Below are 20,709 nucleotides of genomic sequence, written 5' to 3' on the forward strand. Positions count from 1 at the left end.
TGACACAGTTGAGTTTGAATCTCATGCACTTTTATTTTTCAAAACATTTGAAATGTTATGCTTTAACAGGAATCCATGATGCGCCTGACAGAACTGATCCTCATACCACTGTATCCCACATCTCTCATGCTCCTGTACTCTCCAGGCCTGAAGTACATCATCCTGCCTCTATAATGAGGTTGCTCGTACATCAGCCAGTGGCCGTCTATCACTGTGCAGGACTGGCAGTCAGGCATACGGTAGCGGTCTTGGATGTTGTTGCAGTCATCCAGCAGCTCAAAATTTTGACCCTGGAAGTTCTCCTTCTCATAGATCCTCAGTCGGTAAGACCCTCTGTGCTGTAGTTAATCAAGCAGGTGCTTCATTCATTTATTTTATATTAAGAGTATTGACATGTTTTTTGAGAACTACACATATAATGTTTATCTTCTTTACAGTAAACAGCACAATTACCTGTGGAATCAGACGGCAGGATCGGATGGAACCACTCATGCCAAAAGAGTTGTAGTCAGAGTATTCGCCCCTTCTGAGGAAATATTGGTTTCCGGTGTAGTTTGGACGCTCATAGACCATGAAGCAGCCACTCTCCACCCTGCAGGAATTACATCTACTCAGGTAGGAGGACATGTCAGCACAGTCACTCATGCACTCATAAGAGCGCCCCTGGAAGTTCCTGTCCTCGTAGAAAATAATCTGCAAAAAGTGAAACAAATATAATAAATATAATTTGGTTAATTACTTTTATTTGTGTATATTTGAACTTTTTAGTTAGTTACACTTTTACTCTATCAGTCTCTGCATTACCTTGCCCATGTTTGATGCAATGTGAGTTTGTGGGAATGTGTCCAACAACCTGTGACTGCCAGCAGGCTTTTATACTTTATACACGCTCCAACTCGTGTTTGTTATTCAAATGATCTGAAAAGCTGATGAATAAGCAACTCTGCGATCACAGTTAATTTCATTTGGACCATCATGATCTAGAGGAAAGGGCAGAGAAATGGAAGATTCCAGGAAATAGAGCTGATAAAAATACATTTAGGTACCTGTTTCTCTATTAGATAAGGCTGAAAGTTTTTGCTGCCTCCATATGTTTCAGACATTGAGTTTCAGTTTTGACATATTTCTTGTGTAGTACTTTTTACTTTATATGTGTATTTAAATTTTTATATTTTAAATATATTTTAAAAATCATCAGCCAACATGTGCAAGTACATGTCTAAACCCACTTCTGGAGCACTATATGGTTTAGTGCACACAATTAATTTGATCAAAGTGGCAAATGCAGCAAACTAGACTCATTTTGTCATTTACTGATAATTCAAGATTATAATGATGCTTTCTCTCTCTCTCTCTCTTTCAGTAAAGTGTATTTATGAGGCCTAAATGATCCATGTGATTATTTTGTTATTTTTGTGTTTACAAATAAGGTCCTCATTATAATTATGATGAGGACTTTATTTGTAAACACAAAAACTCTGGAAATTGACTACAGCTGTGAAACTTGGCACTTTGAAACTACTATTGTTTGCTGAAAGGCCATATCAACAAAAGGGGGAATCTAGATAAAACATTTGAACTCTAATAACGGTTGCAGTTGCTAACCATGCATCTGGTTTCTTTGTCTCACCTCATATAAAAAGTACTGGCGTGTGCCTAGTGTTTATATCTCTCATCATGGAGAAGGTGAGAAATTCATTCAACCATCAAATCAACCATGAAGTCTTTCTAGGTGAAATGTTATTCCATTTCTAATCAATTTCTGCAGATTGTGTTTTATGAGGATAAGGACTTCAAAGGGAGGTCCTATGACTGCAAAGGAGATTCTACTGATCTTCACAGCTACATTCGACGGTGCAACTCACTGAAGGTGGAAGGCGGCTGGTGGGTCTTGTATGAGCGCAGCAACTACACAGGCTACCAGTATGTCATTGGCCCTGGAGATTATAATGCCTTCCAGAAATGGATGGGTTTCAATGATTGTGTGAGATCCTGCAGAATAATCAAAAGTGTAAGAACTATATTATATTTATTTATTTTTTATTTTTTGTATAATGTTCCTATCTGAGTTTGCAATTTTCTTTTCAGGCAAAGGGCCCATATAAACTGAGGCTGTTTAATCAACCAAACTTTGATGGTCAATCTATTGAGCTGTTGGATAACATGAAGTCTGTGCCTGAACAATGGCAAAGGAATGAGGTTTTGTCCTGCAAGGTCCTAGCAGGTTCTTGGGTGTTTTTTGAACATCCCAACTTCACTGGGCGACAGTATCTCTTGGAGAAAGGCGACTATAGGCACCACACTGAATGGGGAGCTCTTCGATCCACAGTGGGATCCATCAAAAGAGTAATGCAGCTGTGAAATCCTTGGGTGTCAAGCAAATAAATCATATTATATTGTCCTTCGGTGCTTTATGTTTCATTGTCACTGATAGAATAAACATAGTGTACTATTTATTTGTCTTAAAAATGACATTACTAGAATACCTTAGAGAAATTGTCTGCAATTACTGAAGGATGACAAATGACTAAATTAAACTAATCTAAAGACATTCACTTAAAAGAAAAGAACATGTATTTACCATTAAAACAAGAACTGCAGCCACCCCACACAACAGGTCCCCACGACAAAAAGCTACTACAGATTTTTCTAGGATGCAAACATCCTTCATATGAATTAGATAACAGCATGCGAGCAAATTGCAGTTTAAACTGAAAGTCAAATATAATCTGTCAAGCACCAAAATGGAGGGTGAAGGTGAGGCACAATGTTCTTGATGAGAACACCAGTGTACTGTAAATTCAATTATTTCTAATTCCTTCAGTCAAATAATTTATTCTTTCTGTCAACAGATATTATGAGCACAGCAGTTACTAGAGCTGAGTGTTTGCTTCAACTGTAATTTGGTCTATGTGGAAAGTGACACCTGGGGTCTGTATCAAAGGCCAAACTACTTGGAACGTCATGTATTCAGTACTCTGAATACTGCCACTAAATAGGCTACAATGACAGTGTCAGGTCATGTCAGAATGTTCAAAACGTGAGATTAAGTCCAATATTCCAATATTGTAACTATTTATTGTCTTCATTCTCTAGCCTACATTGATATTTTACAGACCTTTGCTGGATTCAAACTACATGTATACAAGCAGCGAGACCTTGATGGCAAGATACTGGAATGCACTGAAGATATGGGAAATGTGCCTGACCGGTGACCAGCAGCCGCATGAGGTCCAAGTGCAGGGTGGGGCCTGTGAGCTTCCTCACTTCAAGGGGAAGCAGTATGGAGAGGGGCATGTACCTTTGCTACCAACATTGAGCTGCCGTAAGCCCCCATGTAGGCTCTTGACTTTACTCTTTACTCTTAAACTTAATCGTGCTTTGAACCTTTAATAAACAAGTGTACTCACCTGATGTTATCATTTGTTCATGTTATAATGTCTATATTATGAAAATAATATTATTCTAAAAAGTTAGAAAATTATTTCTACATACATGTTTGCGAGTGTAATAAATTAGGCACAAATATAATTTAAAGAATGTATATAAACCCAGAAGAAAAAGTAATTTATCTTGATTTGCCTTTGTGAACTACAGTAGCCCTCCAGGCATCATGCAGGCTGTTTGGCACAGGGCATAAAGCTATGCAGCTGATGAGTCAGTTGGATTTACCAGTAAGAGCTATGAGCATACCAGCCACTGTTAGTGCTGATGCTTGGCTCACTGAACAACACCTGAAAACACAAAAGGGGTCCAGCCAGCATGTTCCACCAGCTGCAGCCATTCACATCTAAAGCCCCTTTGTGAACTACATTCAGAGCCTGACATAATTTTGAGCTATTGTGTGCCCTCTAGTGGACTATTAGAGCCCTCTACTACTCCACTACTATTTACTGTACCTTGGGGCCAATTTTCGCAGAGCAATAACTTTCAATAATGTATCTTGTTAGTTATTATATATATTTAAATTTAATGCCACACATTGGTTTTAGAAAAATCGATTTCTTTTGACATGGCTGAAAGTATTGTCTGCTAAACAGAGATGAGTTTGACCAGAGTACCGCGATGATGCAGACACAGATGGAACAGAGCAGTGCACCATCTGCTAAGATTTGACCACCAGATACTTCAGTTGTGTTAGTGATGGCCTTATGCAAAGAGCTGACAAGACCTCACTGTGAATTTCTCTGTGACAACTTCCCCACTGGGCCCCCTTGTGACATACTGTAGGCCAGGAGTCTCCAATGTTTTTCCTCCTGTGAGCTACTTTTTGTAAAACAAAAATGCCAGAGCGCTACTAATTTTAGCAGCCGCCAGAAATGTTTTAAATATAAGAGCCATGGCAAGCTGTAGATGGGGAATGGGATGCCTATAAAATGGGGAATGGGATGGGGAATGGGGAATGGGGAATTTATAATGTATGGGGAATGGGATGCCTATAAAACATAAACCATTATTAGTGCACAAATTTGAGTTATAAAGTGTAATACGTATAATTCAGAAATCAGAAATCCCTTGGAGAGCTACTCCCGAGCTACAGGTTGGAGACCCCTGCTCTAGGCTGTGTTTATGATATTTGTTTTACACATTTTAAGTTCCAAACCTAAGTTCACTTACAGATACTGAATATTAGTCATATGTGTCATTACTGACAATAATGTCCCCATAGTGGTCTTAATATACCACAAGATATGAGCTGTATGTTCACTTTTCTTTGCTGTGCACTCCACAGGACCTACTGGGCTATGATTGTTGTATAATGCTTGAGGAAATGCTAATTACAATATGATATTACAATATTTGAACAAGTATATTTACAAAAATAAATTATCCAGTTTTCTTTGAGGCTGTGCCATGGTGTAGAAGCAAGGCAGCCTGCCCCAGGGCACCTTTCACCGCCATTGTAACTCATGTCATGAATAATACGATGTAAAACACTTTCGTGTGTTGAAAGGCGCCTTATAAACTCATTAAAGTATTATAATGATTAGTTCTTTTTGTGTTAAGGTTTGAATAATATGTTTTCTTCAGCTTGAAGCCACACTGACATGGTGTGAGAAGACGATGTTGGATACAATGGATTTATTGGCTTTTTACTGTCCAAAGTGTCTTAATGCTGGCATTTTTACTAACTAATTATACATTTATTTCATAACTTTCTAACGTATGTGGTTCAATGATGTCATTTCTACTAATCACTAATTAATGCTTGTATTTGATGAATTGGAACTAAGCATAACTTTCCTAATAAATACAAGTATGAATGTGATGTAATCTCATTTTGCAGCGTGACCACTAGATGGCACGATTACTCAGGGTTGAGTAGTCTTCAGCACATAACAAATATTAAGCTTTCTGTGTTTGACGTATTAACCAGTATATAATAAGACTTACACACAAAATCTTTGCATGACATCGATGTTTATGCTGTTGTCATATTTTTGTGCTAGCTCGTATTTAATAGGACTTAGTGCAGTCCAGCCAGTTATCGATCAATAGATGATTCATACGAGACATTAACAGTTTAAATGGCTGTCTGACACCCAGTATCCAGGACGTCCGCAGCTCACACACCTTCATAGACAGGGTTTAGAGGGAGCCTTACGTGATGTCACACTGGGAAAGAGGAAAGGAGGAAAAATGGTATTGCCATGGAAACCCATCTCCCTCAGTTACTGTATGATATATGCTTTGTCCTGAGTCTGAGCACATGAAGAAGCTTTTATTGTGCCTGAAACAGGCCGCACCAAAGAAAAAGCATCTGCTTACAAAATTATGTAGCAAGAAAAAACTGTACTATACACAACAGAACAGAAATTGCAGAACTTCTGATTTGGTGAACAGACCTAATATTGTAGGCAATTTATGTTGTGCTTAGGAACAAAGAAAATATGAGGACTGGCTTTTCTTTTTTATTGTATATTTTAAACAGATAGAAAGGCCAGTGGTATTTATCCCAGTCTCAATTCAATATTTATCCTGATTTTACAGTAAAGAAATGCTGCAAAAATGTTTCTAGTTTACATTTAATTGGTTTTGTATTACTGAAAGAAGATTTCTGATATTTAAGCTGTTGTTTTTGATATAATAAATAAAAATAAATATATATAAATATTCATGTCGATTTAGCACTTTTTTTTTTAACATGTTCTAAAGAAGCTGGGCTGATCTTTTGTTGTCTTCTAATAGACAACAATACACTTTTCAGCCAGTTAATGAAAGACATAGGCACTATGGTTCATTGGCTGATGACAGGCACCTGCTTTTTGTTGCTATGATACTATGCAGAAGTAATTAGTCAACAGTTAATGTTGTTTTGATTAATCAAAGTAGAACGAATTTTTTTTGTCAGTTCTGTGCTTTGGAACAGACTTGATTGATAGTTCATCTTTTTCAGGGTGTATTTGAACAGTTTTGTTATGCTTGCGCCTGGGGGAAGCTGTTACCACCTCGGGTACACAGACATTCTTTATGAGCTTTATTGGGTTGTCATGGTGAATCAATTTGGTGCCTATGATGTATGCACTCAGGTGTACTGACCTCATTGATCAGGGCCTTTATCGATACAAGATCAGTATTACGCTGTTTCTGTTCAGAAGTGAATGTAATGTTGGGGAAATCACATTAAAATTCTGCATAGGGATCTGTTTTCTTGTTCCTCTCAGGATTCCCTTTTGTCACCTTTGAGGCAGCTGTACACGTGAAAAAGCACAGTCACATGGATATTTCTTTCTCTTTTTTGTATTGAGCTGTATGGTGATTTGCATAGTGTACGTCACGTTGCATCGAACAAACGTGCAGCTATTTATGTGAACAATTGATTTGTGATTTTCAGAAGGATTGAGTCTGTTTTGGGAGATTCATCTTCTATATTGAATTTATTGCCAGTTTCATAACTGCTTGTATACACATCTATAAAGAATATAGCAAAACCAATTAGCATTTGTGTGTATATGCATACAGACTTTAACACTGTTTGCCTGTGTAAATAGCAAGCATCATATTGTACTAGTGATAGATATCATTCATGTTGTTATCTGATTGCAGTTTTGTTCTCTTTATGTTGTCTATATTATATCATTTGAATTGACTGTATGTGTGTGAGGTAACAGGGCAGATGGCTTTAATTGTACAGCTTCACCGTGATACGTATCATGCCAAAGCAAACAGGTCTTTATGAGTGAGAGTGAGGAGGAAGAAGGACTGCAGTGCTGGTGCTGCCTGTCGCTGGCTCTCTGAATGTTTACACGGCTGTATGAGGGGGGATCCTGGGAGGCTGCTATTTTTAGCCCTGGTTTCATCATTCCTCTCTCGCCGCTCTGTGTGCAGCTGCAGCCTGGTGTTGCATTCTAATGAAAACACACAGCAGTAAAACACCTTCTTTTTCTTCTTACACCAAATACAAATCTATGTAGCATTCACCTGACAGCTTTGCTTTTTAAAATATGACCTATAAGCAGTCAATATGTATATTGGGGTATACCAAGTTCCAAGAAGCCAAATTGAAGCACGGAATCCTTTCTTTAAAATGGCATAAGTTAAGGCAGCATACTGTAAACAACTATTGATGAAGCCAGTCACTGTTCCCTCTTTGGGTTGTCACAACAGACGCAATGCATCAGCCCTCCTCGACTGCCTTCAATACACTTTGTGGCTGTCGTGATAGCACCACACAACACAGAGCAGACTGGGCTCAGATATGCTGGGAGATGCAGTCTCTAGATCAAGGTCACGTCCTTTGTAGGGTTTCAGTGCGGCTCTAATCAATACTTTTATGGACAGCGGATCATATGACATTGTGCAGTTTTTAGCCAGTTTTTAATCCAGTGAATATTCACTCTACATTTTATTACCCAATCTATAAACTGAGGTAGTTTTGTTTAGGACATCATCCTTTTTTGATTGTAGGGTTTACTACTGCTAAAAAATGCTACAGTTAAACTGGCTGACCTTCTTGACAAAGGAGTGTAATGCTCATGTGATGAACTGGTAATTTAATGTGGACACACTCAAAAGGAGAAATTAATTAATTGAGATAATGACATTGCTTTGGCTATTTTTCCAAACCAATTGAGTGTTTCTACTTTCATTACTAGATTTTGTTTTAAATTATTAACTGGGTATCATTTTTGAGAACCTTTCAGTACAAGTGTACAAGAGCTCACTTGATGTACTTTTGGGCACAAAGGCCCTGTAAACCCTTTTTGGACAAATGGGAATCAGTCAATCTGTAAATCAGCTGAACCCAAGGACCTTAACTCCTCTCTTGGTCCTTCCGCTTTAGACACTGTATATTTTTAGGGATTAGCTTAACTCTTTGAAGGGATATTACCATGGAGACCAAGAAGCAAAACATACTGATGTAGGAATCTGAGTTTCCCAAAGCTGTATCTAATGATAGCTCTGAGTGGAAAGAGACATGTCAGGGATGAACTGGTGTGTTTTCCTTCCCTCAACCTTTCATCTCAAGACTGACATTGGTTCAACGTCACAGCATTTTTATGTTATGGAGCCTTCTTTTGGAAATCTGATGAGTCAGATTAGTTTTTGCTGTGATGTTTTTTTGGTCTGTAACAGTGATTGAGATCCCATTTTTATCTGTGAGTTAAAATCAGCATATTAAAGGGCTCAGAGCTGATCACATTTACATCCTGAATTAATACACTTGATAAGGGCATATAAGGGCAATTGCTCGACCAGGATAGTATTTTAAGTTTATGTAAGGCTTGTACAATCAAGCCTTGAGTGTTTGCAAACACTCAAAATAAACACTCAAAATTTGAAAGCCTCTGCTGTTGTTTTACTCTGTGGTACAGTTGCATATTCAAGGCTGTTTACAGAATGCTTCTCAGCTGTATGTCCTCTCCATGAAATTATTATAATGTATTTTAAAATACATCTTACAATTCTCTTACAATGAAGCTAGTTATGCATGCTTTCGTTTTGTCTTGTTGCCACATATGGTCCCAAAAGGACACAGGGAATGGAGAAGAATAAAACATTTTCTCTTAAAGGTGCATTGTGTAACTTTTCTGGTGGAGGGTCTATCAAATGCTTTTCTCCATGAAGATGCTATTGCTTTGTCTGAAATATTTCACAGTAGGGTATTAAAACTTTTTTATCTTCATGGAGACCAAACCAGGCCAAATTACAGATCAGATCTATGGAGAGGCAACTCCGCTCATTCAGAATCCATGTTTTCTATGTATTTTTTAGCTATAAAACCACCTGCAATTTAATAAATGCAAGGTAGAGCTGTTTAATATCATGAAATTACATATCTATAGAAACAAGCAGGTGATGGACCCTCCACCAGAAAAGATAGAAGAACACAATGCACCTTTAACTCTTGACTTCATCCTCCAATCTCGTCTGACTGTATTCATGTATACTTTGCCTTTAACATCCCGCTTAAAACAGTAATTTCTTCTGTTTTTTGAGCTCTTTTTGAGTAAACAACCCCCAGATATGGTTTTAAGAGTAGCTCACTGGGCCTAATGAATTGCTGTGTAACTGTTGAGTTTGCCAGCAGCAATATAGTGAGTTATTCTCCCAACAGCTGGGAGAGGTAGCCCAAGTGGAGCTTTTTAATTAAAAACTGCTGAGACAGAGTGAGTCTGAAAGAAGGGGTGACAGTTACTCCTCCTTGTCTTGTGCATGAATCTCCCATCCTAAAATTACATTCATATAAGGCAGTAAAAAGAGCACCATTATTTACTGTCTATTTTCTATTACTTCGTCTTAGTGTCGGATGAGTAAAAGTATTTCTGTTTCAGAGATTACAATGTAGGGTGCAGGATTATGTAATGTAACTGATAATAATTTACTTTTTAATCCTACGCAAATTTTAAAATGGGCACTTCAATACTTTTACTTGAGTATATTTTCATGTGTTGCATTTATTGCATTTTTATTATTTTTATTTTTTTACTAAGTAACAAAATTGAGTACTTCTTTCATCACTGCCTGTAGTTGCATACATGTTCTACCATTCAGTAATTGACTCCCTCAATTTGCACATTGCAACTTGTACATTTTGTTACACCCTAATGATATCAGGAGTAATTTTTTTGTCATTGGAGAACAGAATATGAGCATGTTTACTTGAACCAGCTGGAGTATATTCATGTGCTGGGGCGGAAATGAGACAAAATGATCTGGGAAGATTACATAAAGCTTTGTGGCCATTCAAATCAGATGACCATTCCGCTGGGGATCCTCTAATTTGCTAATAGCCCATTATGCTGTTTCTTGTTCCTGCCATGACACAGTTTGTGTACTCTGGATGCAAGGAACAGTGTGTACAAGAGACCCTCCATTACAGCATCATTGTCTTCATTTCCTACTTATGATGTGTAGAATAGAAAAATGTATTCTATAAACTGATTATGGCTATATGCCTTCAGTGCTCTTATTAAATCCACAAAATTGCACAATTTGTTATTTGACATGCATAATAACCCCAAAAGATGAGCATTTATTTACATCATATATGAAACATTAAAGGGATATTTCATTTTCAATTTAAGCATTTATAAGAATCTTTGATGGTAATAATAATAATAGCTTATACTTTGAATAAACATTACATTATTCCACATGCATGCTGAACTAAACCATTACATTTGAATTATACATGTGTGTTAACACAGTTTGCAACCTGTGCACTGATTATTAATAAACACTTTGAATGTATGCTTTCCAAACCAGTAATACAAACATTATTCAAATAATGCCTAGAGCGTTTTGTATTGTATTTGTGATACAATATTTTCCCTGTCATCATCTGTTGTGTGGTTGCTTGCTAATGTCCACACAAAACACTTGGGATGATTCTTTGGAAAAATGGCAAATGACTGATTTGAATGTCAAATGGTTGAGTACAAAGGTCTTGGTGACATTTTCATTTTGGTGCAGAGACCTCACTCTCATGCTGTGTGTGTTGCCAAGTCAAACTAATAGCCTCTGTCAGCTTTTGTCATCATGATGCCCAATTCAGTACCAGTTTTACACTACACATGAAAAAGTTGAATACAGTCCAAACGTCCTCAGTTTTCCATAACACTTTCCCCAGTGTGTGTAAATTTGAATAATAGTCACAGATTTCTTAATTTAAATATAGACAGTAGTGACCTCGCATCAATGACAACCAAAGGCACAGTAGATTTGCTGGTCATTACCCTAAACAAGACACTTCACCTACACCTACAAATCATTGTAATGATGTACAAAAGACAACTCAAGCTAATAAAAAGCAAAATTAACAGAATGTGAGCAAAATGTGTCATTTATGTGAGAATAATTACACAACCCTTTAGCCTTTAATCCTCATAAGGATTTCAGATCCAACTAGCAGCATCTCTGGAGGTCTAATGCATTTGAATTATTTAAATATTTAAAGAACAATTTATGCATTTTCCTTTGAATTAAACATGAAATAATTTAAGTCAGGCATTAAATAATTCAAGGAGCATGCAGGGAGTTGAGGTCAGCTCTATAAGGCCGCAAATCTGTAATAAGAACACCACTTGTGCAAATTTGAACAGCACAAGCTTTAGTATCACAGCATTAAAGGGACAGTCTGGAATTTTGGACATAGGACCTCATTTCCTAGTGAGCCAGAGTATTGGAGACGTGTGGAGACACGTTTTTAAATATTCCATCCAGTCCTTGTATTTGCAGAGGTCACTGGTGTTAGGCTAGCGCATGTCAATGGCCATAGTTAGCCTGCCACTAAAAACACTCTTACCCACTCCACAAAGAACCCAAGGCAAAACAATTATAAACCCAGGCTGTTGATGTAAATGTCTGTGTTGATAGAATAATGTTTGAAATAAAACTAACCTTGCGTCGCATGAATCGTTGCATGTTGAGAGACTATTTTCTCAGCAGCAGTGGATTTTTTTTTTTTGTTGGTAAGATAGGTGCTAAGCTCCACTGCCAAGCTTTTTATCAAGGTTGGTTTTGCTTCTAAAATTATTCTATCGACACAGACATTCACATTGGCAGTCTAGCGTAATAATTGCTTTGCCTCGGGTGCTTTGTGGAATGGGTAAGAGTGTTTTTAGTGGCAGGCTAACTATGGCCACTGACATGCGCTAGCATAGCACCAGCGACCTCTGCAAATACAAGGACTGGATGTGTCTCCACATGTCTCCAACACTCTGGCTAACTAGGAAATGAGGTCCTATGTCCAAAATTCCAGACTGTCTCTTTAATATCTAAAGAAGCACATTATATTTTATGACCTTTGTTGTCTTCTAACTGGATTGTTTACTCTCTCACATATCTTTTGAGTATATAGAGATGTAAGAAGAACAGTGCATAAAGAGAAGGACCGTCACTGCCTTTCATCAACGGTTAGTTTACATGTTGCTTCTTGGGGACAGTGATGTCTCAATAAATCTGGATATTAAATGCAATGTTGTACATGAGTTAGCCTATTTTACGTCAAGCAACCAGTCATCTCACCAACAAATTATGTTAAGACAGCAAATGACTTATGTTGTATTTCTAATTCATAATTCCATTATTGACACCCTGTGATGGATCAGGATTACCTGCTTAAATCAGAGCAAATCAAAGCAAAGTCTTCCTAAGAAAAAAGTGCTGAACTGAGGATTTACATGAGCAACCGTAAATGACTCATGTCAGATATATTTTTTATAATCAGTTTTCAACCAACTCAGTTGTCAATGTTTAATTTTGCATTGCTTAATCCCTCAAGTTTGTTGTGCCTTTCAACAATATTCTGTGCATTTTAAAATTCCACTCCACTTAAACATCTATATCCTTTCCGTTCCGTATTACTGCCACCTACACTGGCGTGAGAGGCAAACTGTATTTTCATACCCTAAAAAGAAATAAATTCACCAGGTTATGAATTGGCATAAATCCTCAGGATTATTCAAATATTTTTTTTATGAAAAAAAAACAAACAAACATCATTGCTGATTCAAGATTTCAGTGATGTGTTATACAATTTAATTCTGCTCCACACATTTTGAAAGTAGTCTTTCTTCCAGGTAGTGATTGACAGGTGCTTCTATTGTCATTCCTCAACCGCATTTGCAATCTGTTTACGAAGAATTGCGGTTTCCAAAAACTCTGGAGAGTGTCCATGACTGCTTCTTGAAAATGTTTGATTCATGTGTTGTGGAGGAGGTGTTGATGTAGCTGAACGTAACTCAGATGAGTAGGATGGACTGAGAGGAAGTGAGTGACTGCTGTACTGATGCTGTTAATTTCCATGCGCAATTAACCTGACACCTCGGTCATTTTTCTCTGTGAAATGCCTCTGTGTCTTGGCTAAGGGACGGAACAAGCTAAATGAATGTGGATGCAGCGGTCACTGTATATTATCGATAAATGTTATATACGTATATTTGGAGCATTTCTATCACCACTGTCACCACTGACTGTATTCATTATAAATTCTATAGACATTATTTATGGTCTGTTAAATTATTTTGACAAAACAGCTTAAAGCACCTATATTACACAAAATTGATTCGTGTGAGCTTTTAGCCATGTTATAATGTTGTTACCTCATCCATACCTCATCACGTTACTATTAGTTTATCTGCATCTTCAGCGCTCAAAATGCCCTGTTCCATTTTGAAATGTCATGTAATGGTAGTTAACAACTACCTTTTACATTTAGTTCAGTAGAAGTTGCCAATTCCACTGCTGAAATCATCCAAATGATTCTTGTCAAGCTTTAAAAACACAGTGGAGCACACATTATAACATAGATCAGAAAATAACACAATATAGGTCATTTAATATTTCTTATTCAACTGATAAGCACCCATGGCCTAAGCAGTTGTAACATTTATACTGCTGCTATAGCACTGATACAAATAGCAGTGCAAGTACAAGTAGCAGTGATGGATGTAGATCTGATAATAACTTGAAGCTTTAGTGGGAAACACAACACTTTTCCTTTGCTCTGAATTGTGAGTTGTAGTGGGTGCATTTTGTATGTCAGATACTTGTGTTGTTGATATGACGTATAGACCGTGTCGCTTGTTACCTTCAGAGGAAGTGAAACGGCAGACTAGGGTTTAGACTTGGGTGGAGTTTTTCTGAAAATCTAACCACGACCCTTCACAGAGACTCTGGAAGTGCAACAGTAAACTACTCGGATCTGTTTCTACTTCCTCTACTGCCAAACTGCTGCAACCATCTTGTGACCTTTAAACCTTCACTTCTTAAGATGATTTCACAACATGTTGTTAGTCATGTAGAGGACACACGGAACCAGACACTCTGAATACCCACACTGTGATTGGAAAGACACAGTGAATCACTGGAACAGCAGAACTAAAAAGAAGTATATGAGTGGCAGAAGGCATGTAAAAGACTTCTAGAATATAGTCATAATCAAGATTCCCCAAACTGTCATTACTGAACTTTTTGTAGGCGCTGATTATTGTTGGTGGAAATATTATTGGGAAAAATGAGTTACAATGAGTTAATTACTAGTTAGTTAGTTAATAGTTATTTTTAGATTGATTGAAGATGTTAAAGAAGTGCACAGGGGTGTTCCACAGTATGGCATTAATCATATATGTTGACATGGTTAGCTGCTCCTGTGGACAACTTCCTGACACACTGAACAGTTTTTAAACTTTTATCTTAAACTTTTAGAAGTGCAGCATGCACAGTTCAAAGGAAGGAAGTTAAGGACTACCAGATTGTGGGATCTGAGTGGTTTTTCCTGTATCCATCTCAACCCTGCATGGAGCTAGCTATGCTAACCAGCTGTCACTGTAATGTAATTACAACAAGTAGACTTTCTAAACAAAATATGTCAGAAGATGTTCCAGAGGGAATGGCCCATCTCATCACTGACTGAAACAACACAGCATAGTGAGAGTGAGGCCTAGAAGAGGCTCTTCTGTTGTGTCTCAAGAGTTCACCTGACTGTCCCTGGACACTGCTTAGATATCCCGGCTTCAGGACAGAGAGGGAGGACACTTTTGTCCTGAGGACTCTCCTCAGTCTTCCCTGACACTGAATCCAATGATTCTACGTGTTAAGCTGCATTGAGACATTTATTGTAGACAAGTTTAACGCCATGTGGAACATTTTAAGCAAAGCATGGAGACAAGTGGGGACTTCTACCATATAGCCTAAGTTACACAGTGCATCTTTAAGATGTGGAAATGAATTTGCATGCATGTCTTAAAATAGCACACTTGTATCTAATAGTGAATATTCTACACTTAAATTACATATGGTCTTTATGAATTAGTCCTCAGATATTGGCCATATTTTTAAAGTGGAGTATAAAACCACAGTAAAACCTTGCTGGCAAAACATTGATATATATGAAGGTTACTGTTAAAGTAAACCTTTTTGAAAGCATCTTACACATCTATCTCCTTTTTTAGAATCTTAAGTCACAGAGTTATTTGAAGCTTACTGTGTGGGCTGTAACTTGAGTGAAATATAAGCCAGATGAAAACAATCTGCCTTTGATCACAAAAGAGCACACCACTAACATTTGCTATTTTTATCCCGTTTGTCTGCACCTCAAATTAAGCTCTGTGCCATTTGTTTTGGCTGCTGCACTTCACCCGTCTACCCCTCTCTGTGGAGAGTATACTGGTGTGTTTTTGTAACTCGTTGTGTCCTTAGGCAAGACACTTCACCCACATTGCTTTGTATGAAAGTGGTGTGTGCGTGAGTGTTGGTGGTGGTCGGAGGGACCGATGGCGCCGATTGGCATGGCAGCCGCGCTTCCATCAGTATGCCCCAGGGCAGCTGTGGCTACAATAGTATCTTACCATCACTGGGTGTGGAGATAAAAGAATAATGAATCTCTAATGCTCTGTAAAGCATCTTTGTGACATATGTCTGCGAAAAGCGCTATATAAATAAAGACTTACTTACTTATTTACTTTGATACCACGGGACATGATGTTGTTGCTGATGTTATGTCATTGTTAGAATATCACTGGTCAGACATCACCAGAAGAGTTCATGAATGGTGTTGTGAATTCAGTTATTTTTACAGTACATAAACCAAAAAATTTTAAAATTTAATCAAAAACAGGCTTCAACTATTCTGCTTCCAACTGCCATATATTTTTAAGCCCAATCCCAGAATGTGGTCACTGTAAATGTAAACTGAAAAAGAAAAACAAGCATAAAAAATACAAACACTCACTAATCTACTAGAGTCTCTCCAGTGTCTCAGATTTCACCTTCTTGATTACTGTACGTAAAAAAAAGTTCTCAGTTAAATTTGCGTGGCCTGCTTTTATTTTGTCATTGTGGTTTGTTGGAGCCAAAAGCCAATAGCTGCTACAGGAAGATGGAAACATAAGAAGTGGAGGGACTGTATGCTTCTTCTCTGGGGATTGGCCTCTTATAGACTGACAGGAAGTAGTGTGCATGATTACGTGAAATGAGCCAACCCCTAACCCTTTAGTGAATCACAAACGACTACAAGCTTCAGTATGAAAGACATCCCAATGCAGTGACAATTTTGAGGTAAATTGACATACACAAAGCAGTAGTCTGGGTAATGTGGTAATGTTGAGAAAGAAAGACATAAAATCAGACTCCAGCGACATCATCCATTCAAACACATTGATTCTTACTTCGGTCTGAAGGAAGGACAGAAATGATCATTTGTAGACATGGGAATACACAATTATGTTTACAAAAATTTAGCCTTAACCAAAAGTCTGAACAAGTACAGTATGCGATGGAATTGAATGGTACAAGCATTTATGAATGTTGAACAACTGTGATATCAATATTGGTATCGCCTCTGTCCTTAGTATAAAATTTTAATATTTTGAAAACACTAATATGGAATTAATTTGACCAGATTATATATAATGTTAAAATCCAAGTAACTACTGCAGAGCGGTGATGGAAATCTCAGGGTGGGTGGTCGTCTGCAAAAATGTACAGCTATAGAGCACTGTTTTATAATACTGGGATTAATTAGGTCAATTAGGCAACATATCAGAACATTTACAGTTTGGAGTAAGATGTTGGACAGGTGTAGCTGTTCCCCATCACAGAAATGAACGTTTCTTTACAGCTTTACCTGTAAAGGTCAGACATGACAATGCTGCTGCTCTATTGGGCTACATGATAATTGAAAAGGTGAAACATGGAGAGCTGCTGCCCTTTTAATGTATTCAGGTGTGGTGTATTGTATGACCTAATCATAAAGGATTATGTAAATGCCTGCTTTGATTTGAATATTATGATCACAGAACCGTGTGCCTTATTGTGCTTACAGTAGATATTTGGTAAGGTTATCCTGTTCTTATATCTAGTGAGACCATTATTTATAGCCAGAAACATTTAGGTATTAATTCTGTGTCAAATATGTGACATGTAGCCATTATTTTCTAAATACAAAATAGAGCTACAATCTAAGATAACTGCAATAGGTGCAAGCTGTACAATGTTGTTTTATACAGTAATAGCCCCCCACCATAGTTGTATAGGCTAAATCAGGTTGGACAAATTGAACAAAATGCAAACCCAAGTTTTACCAAAAACATTATCTATACCGCATCAGTGGGCTACAGAACCACAGTACTTTTGAGAATTCCAACTTGTGGTTATTTCAAGCCACAGCAAACAGCGCAATGCCTAATTACAGTCAGTTAACAATTAGCGCTAAAATGCAGTTGGCTAGAGGCCGCCTTAATCCCTGAACAGAGGTGGGGAATAGAGACAGCTGTTGATCAGTTAGACACGAGAGAGGCGAGAAAACCGGGGAGGAAGCTGCACAGACGCACAGGGCTTAAGCGTGCGCACGAAAGAACGACGAAAACAGAGGAAGAGAGAGAAAGAGAGAGGGCAGCAGCGGAGGGAGAGGAGAGAGGAAGAGAAAACCTTAATTAATTCAGGCTCGGAGATGGGAGGGACGCTACCGCTGTCCGTGCCGTGAGCCGTGGTGCAGCCCATGTCTCCTGTACATCTGACTGTGCCGTTTGCGTCCTTTACGAAGGAAACGAGCGAGACGAGTGACCAAAACTGCAGTGTGCATCGCTTCTTCGATCTCCACTCGCGGGCAGACTTCACCGGGATGTCATATGGACCATAACAGCAGCTGCCATAATAACCCGGAGGTAAGGCAGAAGGCTCAATCATGTGAGCTTGATTGGCATTTATTTTGTCTCTTAACGTTCAAATCACTGATCATTTCTCCTTGCAATACTCGCATCGTTTTCACTGTCTTTCAATGCCCTTAACCATGTACATTTTTACTCTTTGGGAAGTAGCCTACTCATTTCCGCTGTTAAGATTATTTTTGCATTGATATTGTATAGGGTGGCATGGGCATTTGGGTGGATGCTAGGACGTCTTGGTCACACGCAGGATAATGTGGGAACCAGCTCTAGTCAGTTCACACAGGACAAGAAGAGTTAGATCACTGCTCCTTACACTGACACACTGTTTGAGATCCACTCCCAAACAGCAAGTTGCAAGAAACATGCTATAGACCTGATTTGGAATGTAATTAAAGATCATTGAATGTCATTTGAGTGTATGTTTTTAATTCCATGCTTATTCCCCTGAGAAGTCCCTGCGACCGACTTTCTCGTCATTAATCTCCAGTCAGCACGCCTAATTACATCTCATCAAGCAATCACTAAATGCAACGCTTATTTATTCCTTGACAGCATCCACTTGGTTGGTGATAAACATTACCAAATCAGTGCCCGGCTGTGACAGGAGACAAGTCTAGAGCTGGAGGCAGGCAAAGCAAGGAGACGATGTGAAGTGAGAGGAGACGGGGGATCAGTTGAAATAGGGTGCAGGATTATGTTGTGTTTCTGTTATGCAGTGCACGTTCCCATGTCTTACAAAGGCACCAGAGTGAAGCACCTCTGTATGGATATGGGTAGTGTCTGAGTGCTTGGTAACGGTGTCATTCACGTCAAAGGCACATTAGCAGGATGGCCAGCTGGTATTGGGTCATGGAGGTCCGTTGAGATGGTTTGCTGGTCGTCAGTTCAGACACTAATTCATCACACGGATTAAAGAGTGAACAATCGCCTGTCTGAACAGCGTGATTAGAATGACACAGAGGGAAAAAAAAACACTCAAATTGATTCTTTTAATTTCAATATTGATCTAGATATAAGATGACTGCAAATGAAACTGTATTTGATGTGAGCTAGATAAGGCACAAGTGTGTTTTTATGAATAGGCCATCTCAACCATTGACATAATATTCAGTCTGAGAGTGATAGTGGCCTAGATATTTCCAACAACTCAAGTCAAGGTTAAAAGAATATTGTTGGCTGGTTAAGTTGTTGAAATGTGGTCAACAACGGCGTGAAAAATCTGTGAATGTGCAATGGCGATTCTTAGTCCTGTCACCATAAATACTACCGGTTTAGTGATTTATCGTTCAGTATATGAAAGCTCAAACAATATTTTTTAGGTTAGTATTTATCATGTGAATATTTTTTATTGCAATTTAAAAATATATATATTTTTTGGCTTTACGAGAATATTTAAGCCATAAAATATAAAATGAATAACTTCAATGACTCATTAAAGATGCAAGCTAAGTACTAAAGTGTTTTGTTCTGCTATTTATTTATTTCCCCTTATGAGTTTTTTTAAACAATATTGTACATTTAGAATAGTTTTTGTGGTTTAAATCTGCCCTCGGGTTTTTGTGTCAGTGGCATAAATTATTTTCAGTATTATCATTTATTGTCTATATTTACTTGTGCAATATATCAAACTTTAAAATGTGTTATCGTGACAGGTGATACTGATTAAAATTTTTGGTTTCTCCTGATGGCGGTATATTGACAGTGTCATGACAGTTCATCAGAAATGTGCTAAAATGTAAATACTGATTGAGTTCAAATGAATGGACTAAATATCCCTTAGACCCTTTAATATTCTTTTTGCAGCCCTCGTATATTTTGTAGACTATATATCTCCAAAACAGCAGTTGAAATATTTTCCTTTTGTAACTATTTTCTACCTCTATTTTAGTAACACATACATGATTACTTCTACTTCTAATGTGGTTATGCTGGTTGATCTACGTGTAAGTTTGGCTGAAAAGTGAAAACAAAAGAAAAAGTAAAGAAACAAATGATTGAATGATTTGTAGCAGGCATATTTGCTATAGTTTTTTTTTTGATGGACAAAACACTCTATAGCACAACTGAAACAATAGATCCTGGCCTTAGTTGACACTGTGTCTAACATTGCGATCGAAAGCTTTGTATGTTTATGGAAAACATGTATACCTTATTCATGTTTTTTTATGTTATTTTCTTTTGAGCAGGACCTGATATATAATACATTACTGAATGGACTAGATGGTTAAAGAAAGACTATGCCCTTACCGTGGTATAGTGATATACCATAACACCATATACCACTGTAGGAAAATGATTCACCTTAAAATAACTCTTGAATTGATTTAGTCTGGGTGGAGCTTCCCTGGGGCCAGAACCAAAACTGCTGAAGGGGTTCGCAGCTCTGTTGCAGTCTGACTGAGTTGGCTCCAACTCCTCCCAACATCTCCTGAATGTCTGAGCTTATTGAACAAGTTTAATACCCTCTGTTCCAATTGTAGACAGTATTTTAATCACTTTGCATTATCAGTCCAGTGTTCTTCTTGTAGCATGTGATTTGCATTTTCTTCTCCTGTTGTATTTTATGAGCCAAGTCTAATATGCTAGTTTATTAATA

General features: G+C 37.8%; 3 protein-coding genes across 4 annotated transcripts in view; 2 read left to right on the forward strand and 1 right to left on the reverse strand.

Moving 5' to 3' along the window:
• Positions 1-62: 62 nt before the first annotated feature.
• On the reverse strand, positions 63-16,285 carry LOC110170520 (gamma-crystallin M3-like). Its single transcript, XM_020936174.2, has 4 exons — positions 15,901-16,285; positions 805-980; positions 454-693; positions 63-338 (listed from the first exon to the last, which is right to left on the reverse strand). The coding sequence occupies exons 2-4, from the start codon at positions 811-813 to the stop codon at positions 63-65; spliced, it is 525 nt and encodes a 174-aa protein (XP_020791833.2). The 5' UTR covers positions 814-980; positions 15,901-16,285.
• Positions 1,678-2,361, forward strand: LOC110170555 (gamma-crystallin S-1-like). The gene is made up of 3 exons (XM_020936210.2): positions 1,678-1,686; positions 1,769-2,011; positions 2,089-2,361. The coding sequence occupies exons 1-3, from the start codon at positions 1,678-1,680 to the stop codon at positions 2,359-2,361; spliced, it is 525 nt and encodes a 174-aa protein (XP_020791869.1).
• Positions 16,286-17,761: 1,476 nt separating the features above from the next.
• Positions 17,762-20,709, forward strand: part of LOC110170583 (diacylglycerol kinase beta) — a 66,073-nt gene continuing 63,125 nt past the window's right edge. The window contains exon 1 of one of the 2 annotated variants that reach the window (XM_055150100.1): positions 17,762-18,110. The gene's annotated coding sequence lies outside the window, so the exon portion shown is untranslated. The remainder of the gene's footprint in view (positions 18,111-20,709) is intronic. The other variant, XM_020936246.2, reaches the window with a different exon arrangement.

Source organism: Boleophthalmus pectinirostris, unplaced genomic scaffold, assembly GCF_026225935.1.
Source record: "Boleophthalmus pectinirostris isolate CB_2022bp ecotype Guang Dong unplaced genomic scaffold, ASM2622593v1 HiC_scaffold_1, whole genome shotgun sequence".
NCBI classification, from domain to species: domain Eukaryota; kingdom Metazoa; phylum Chordata; class Actinopteri; order Gobiiformes; family Gobiidae; genus Boleophthalmus; species Boleophthalmus pectinirostris.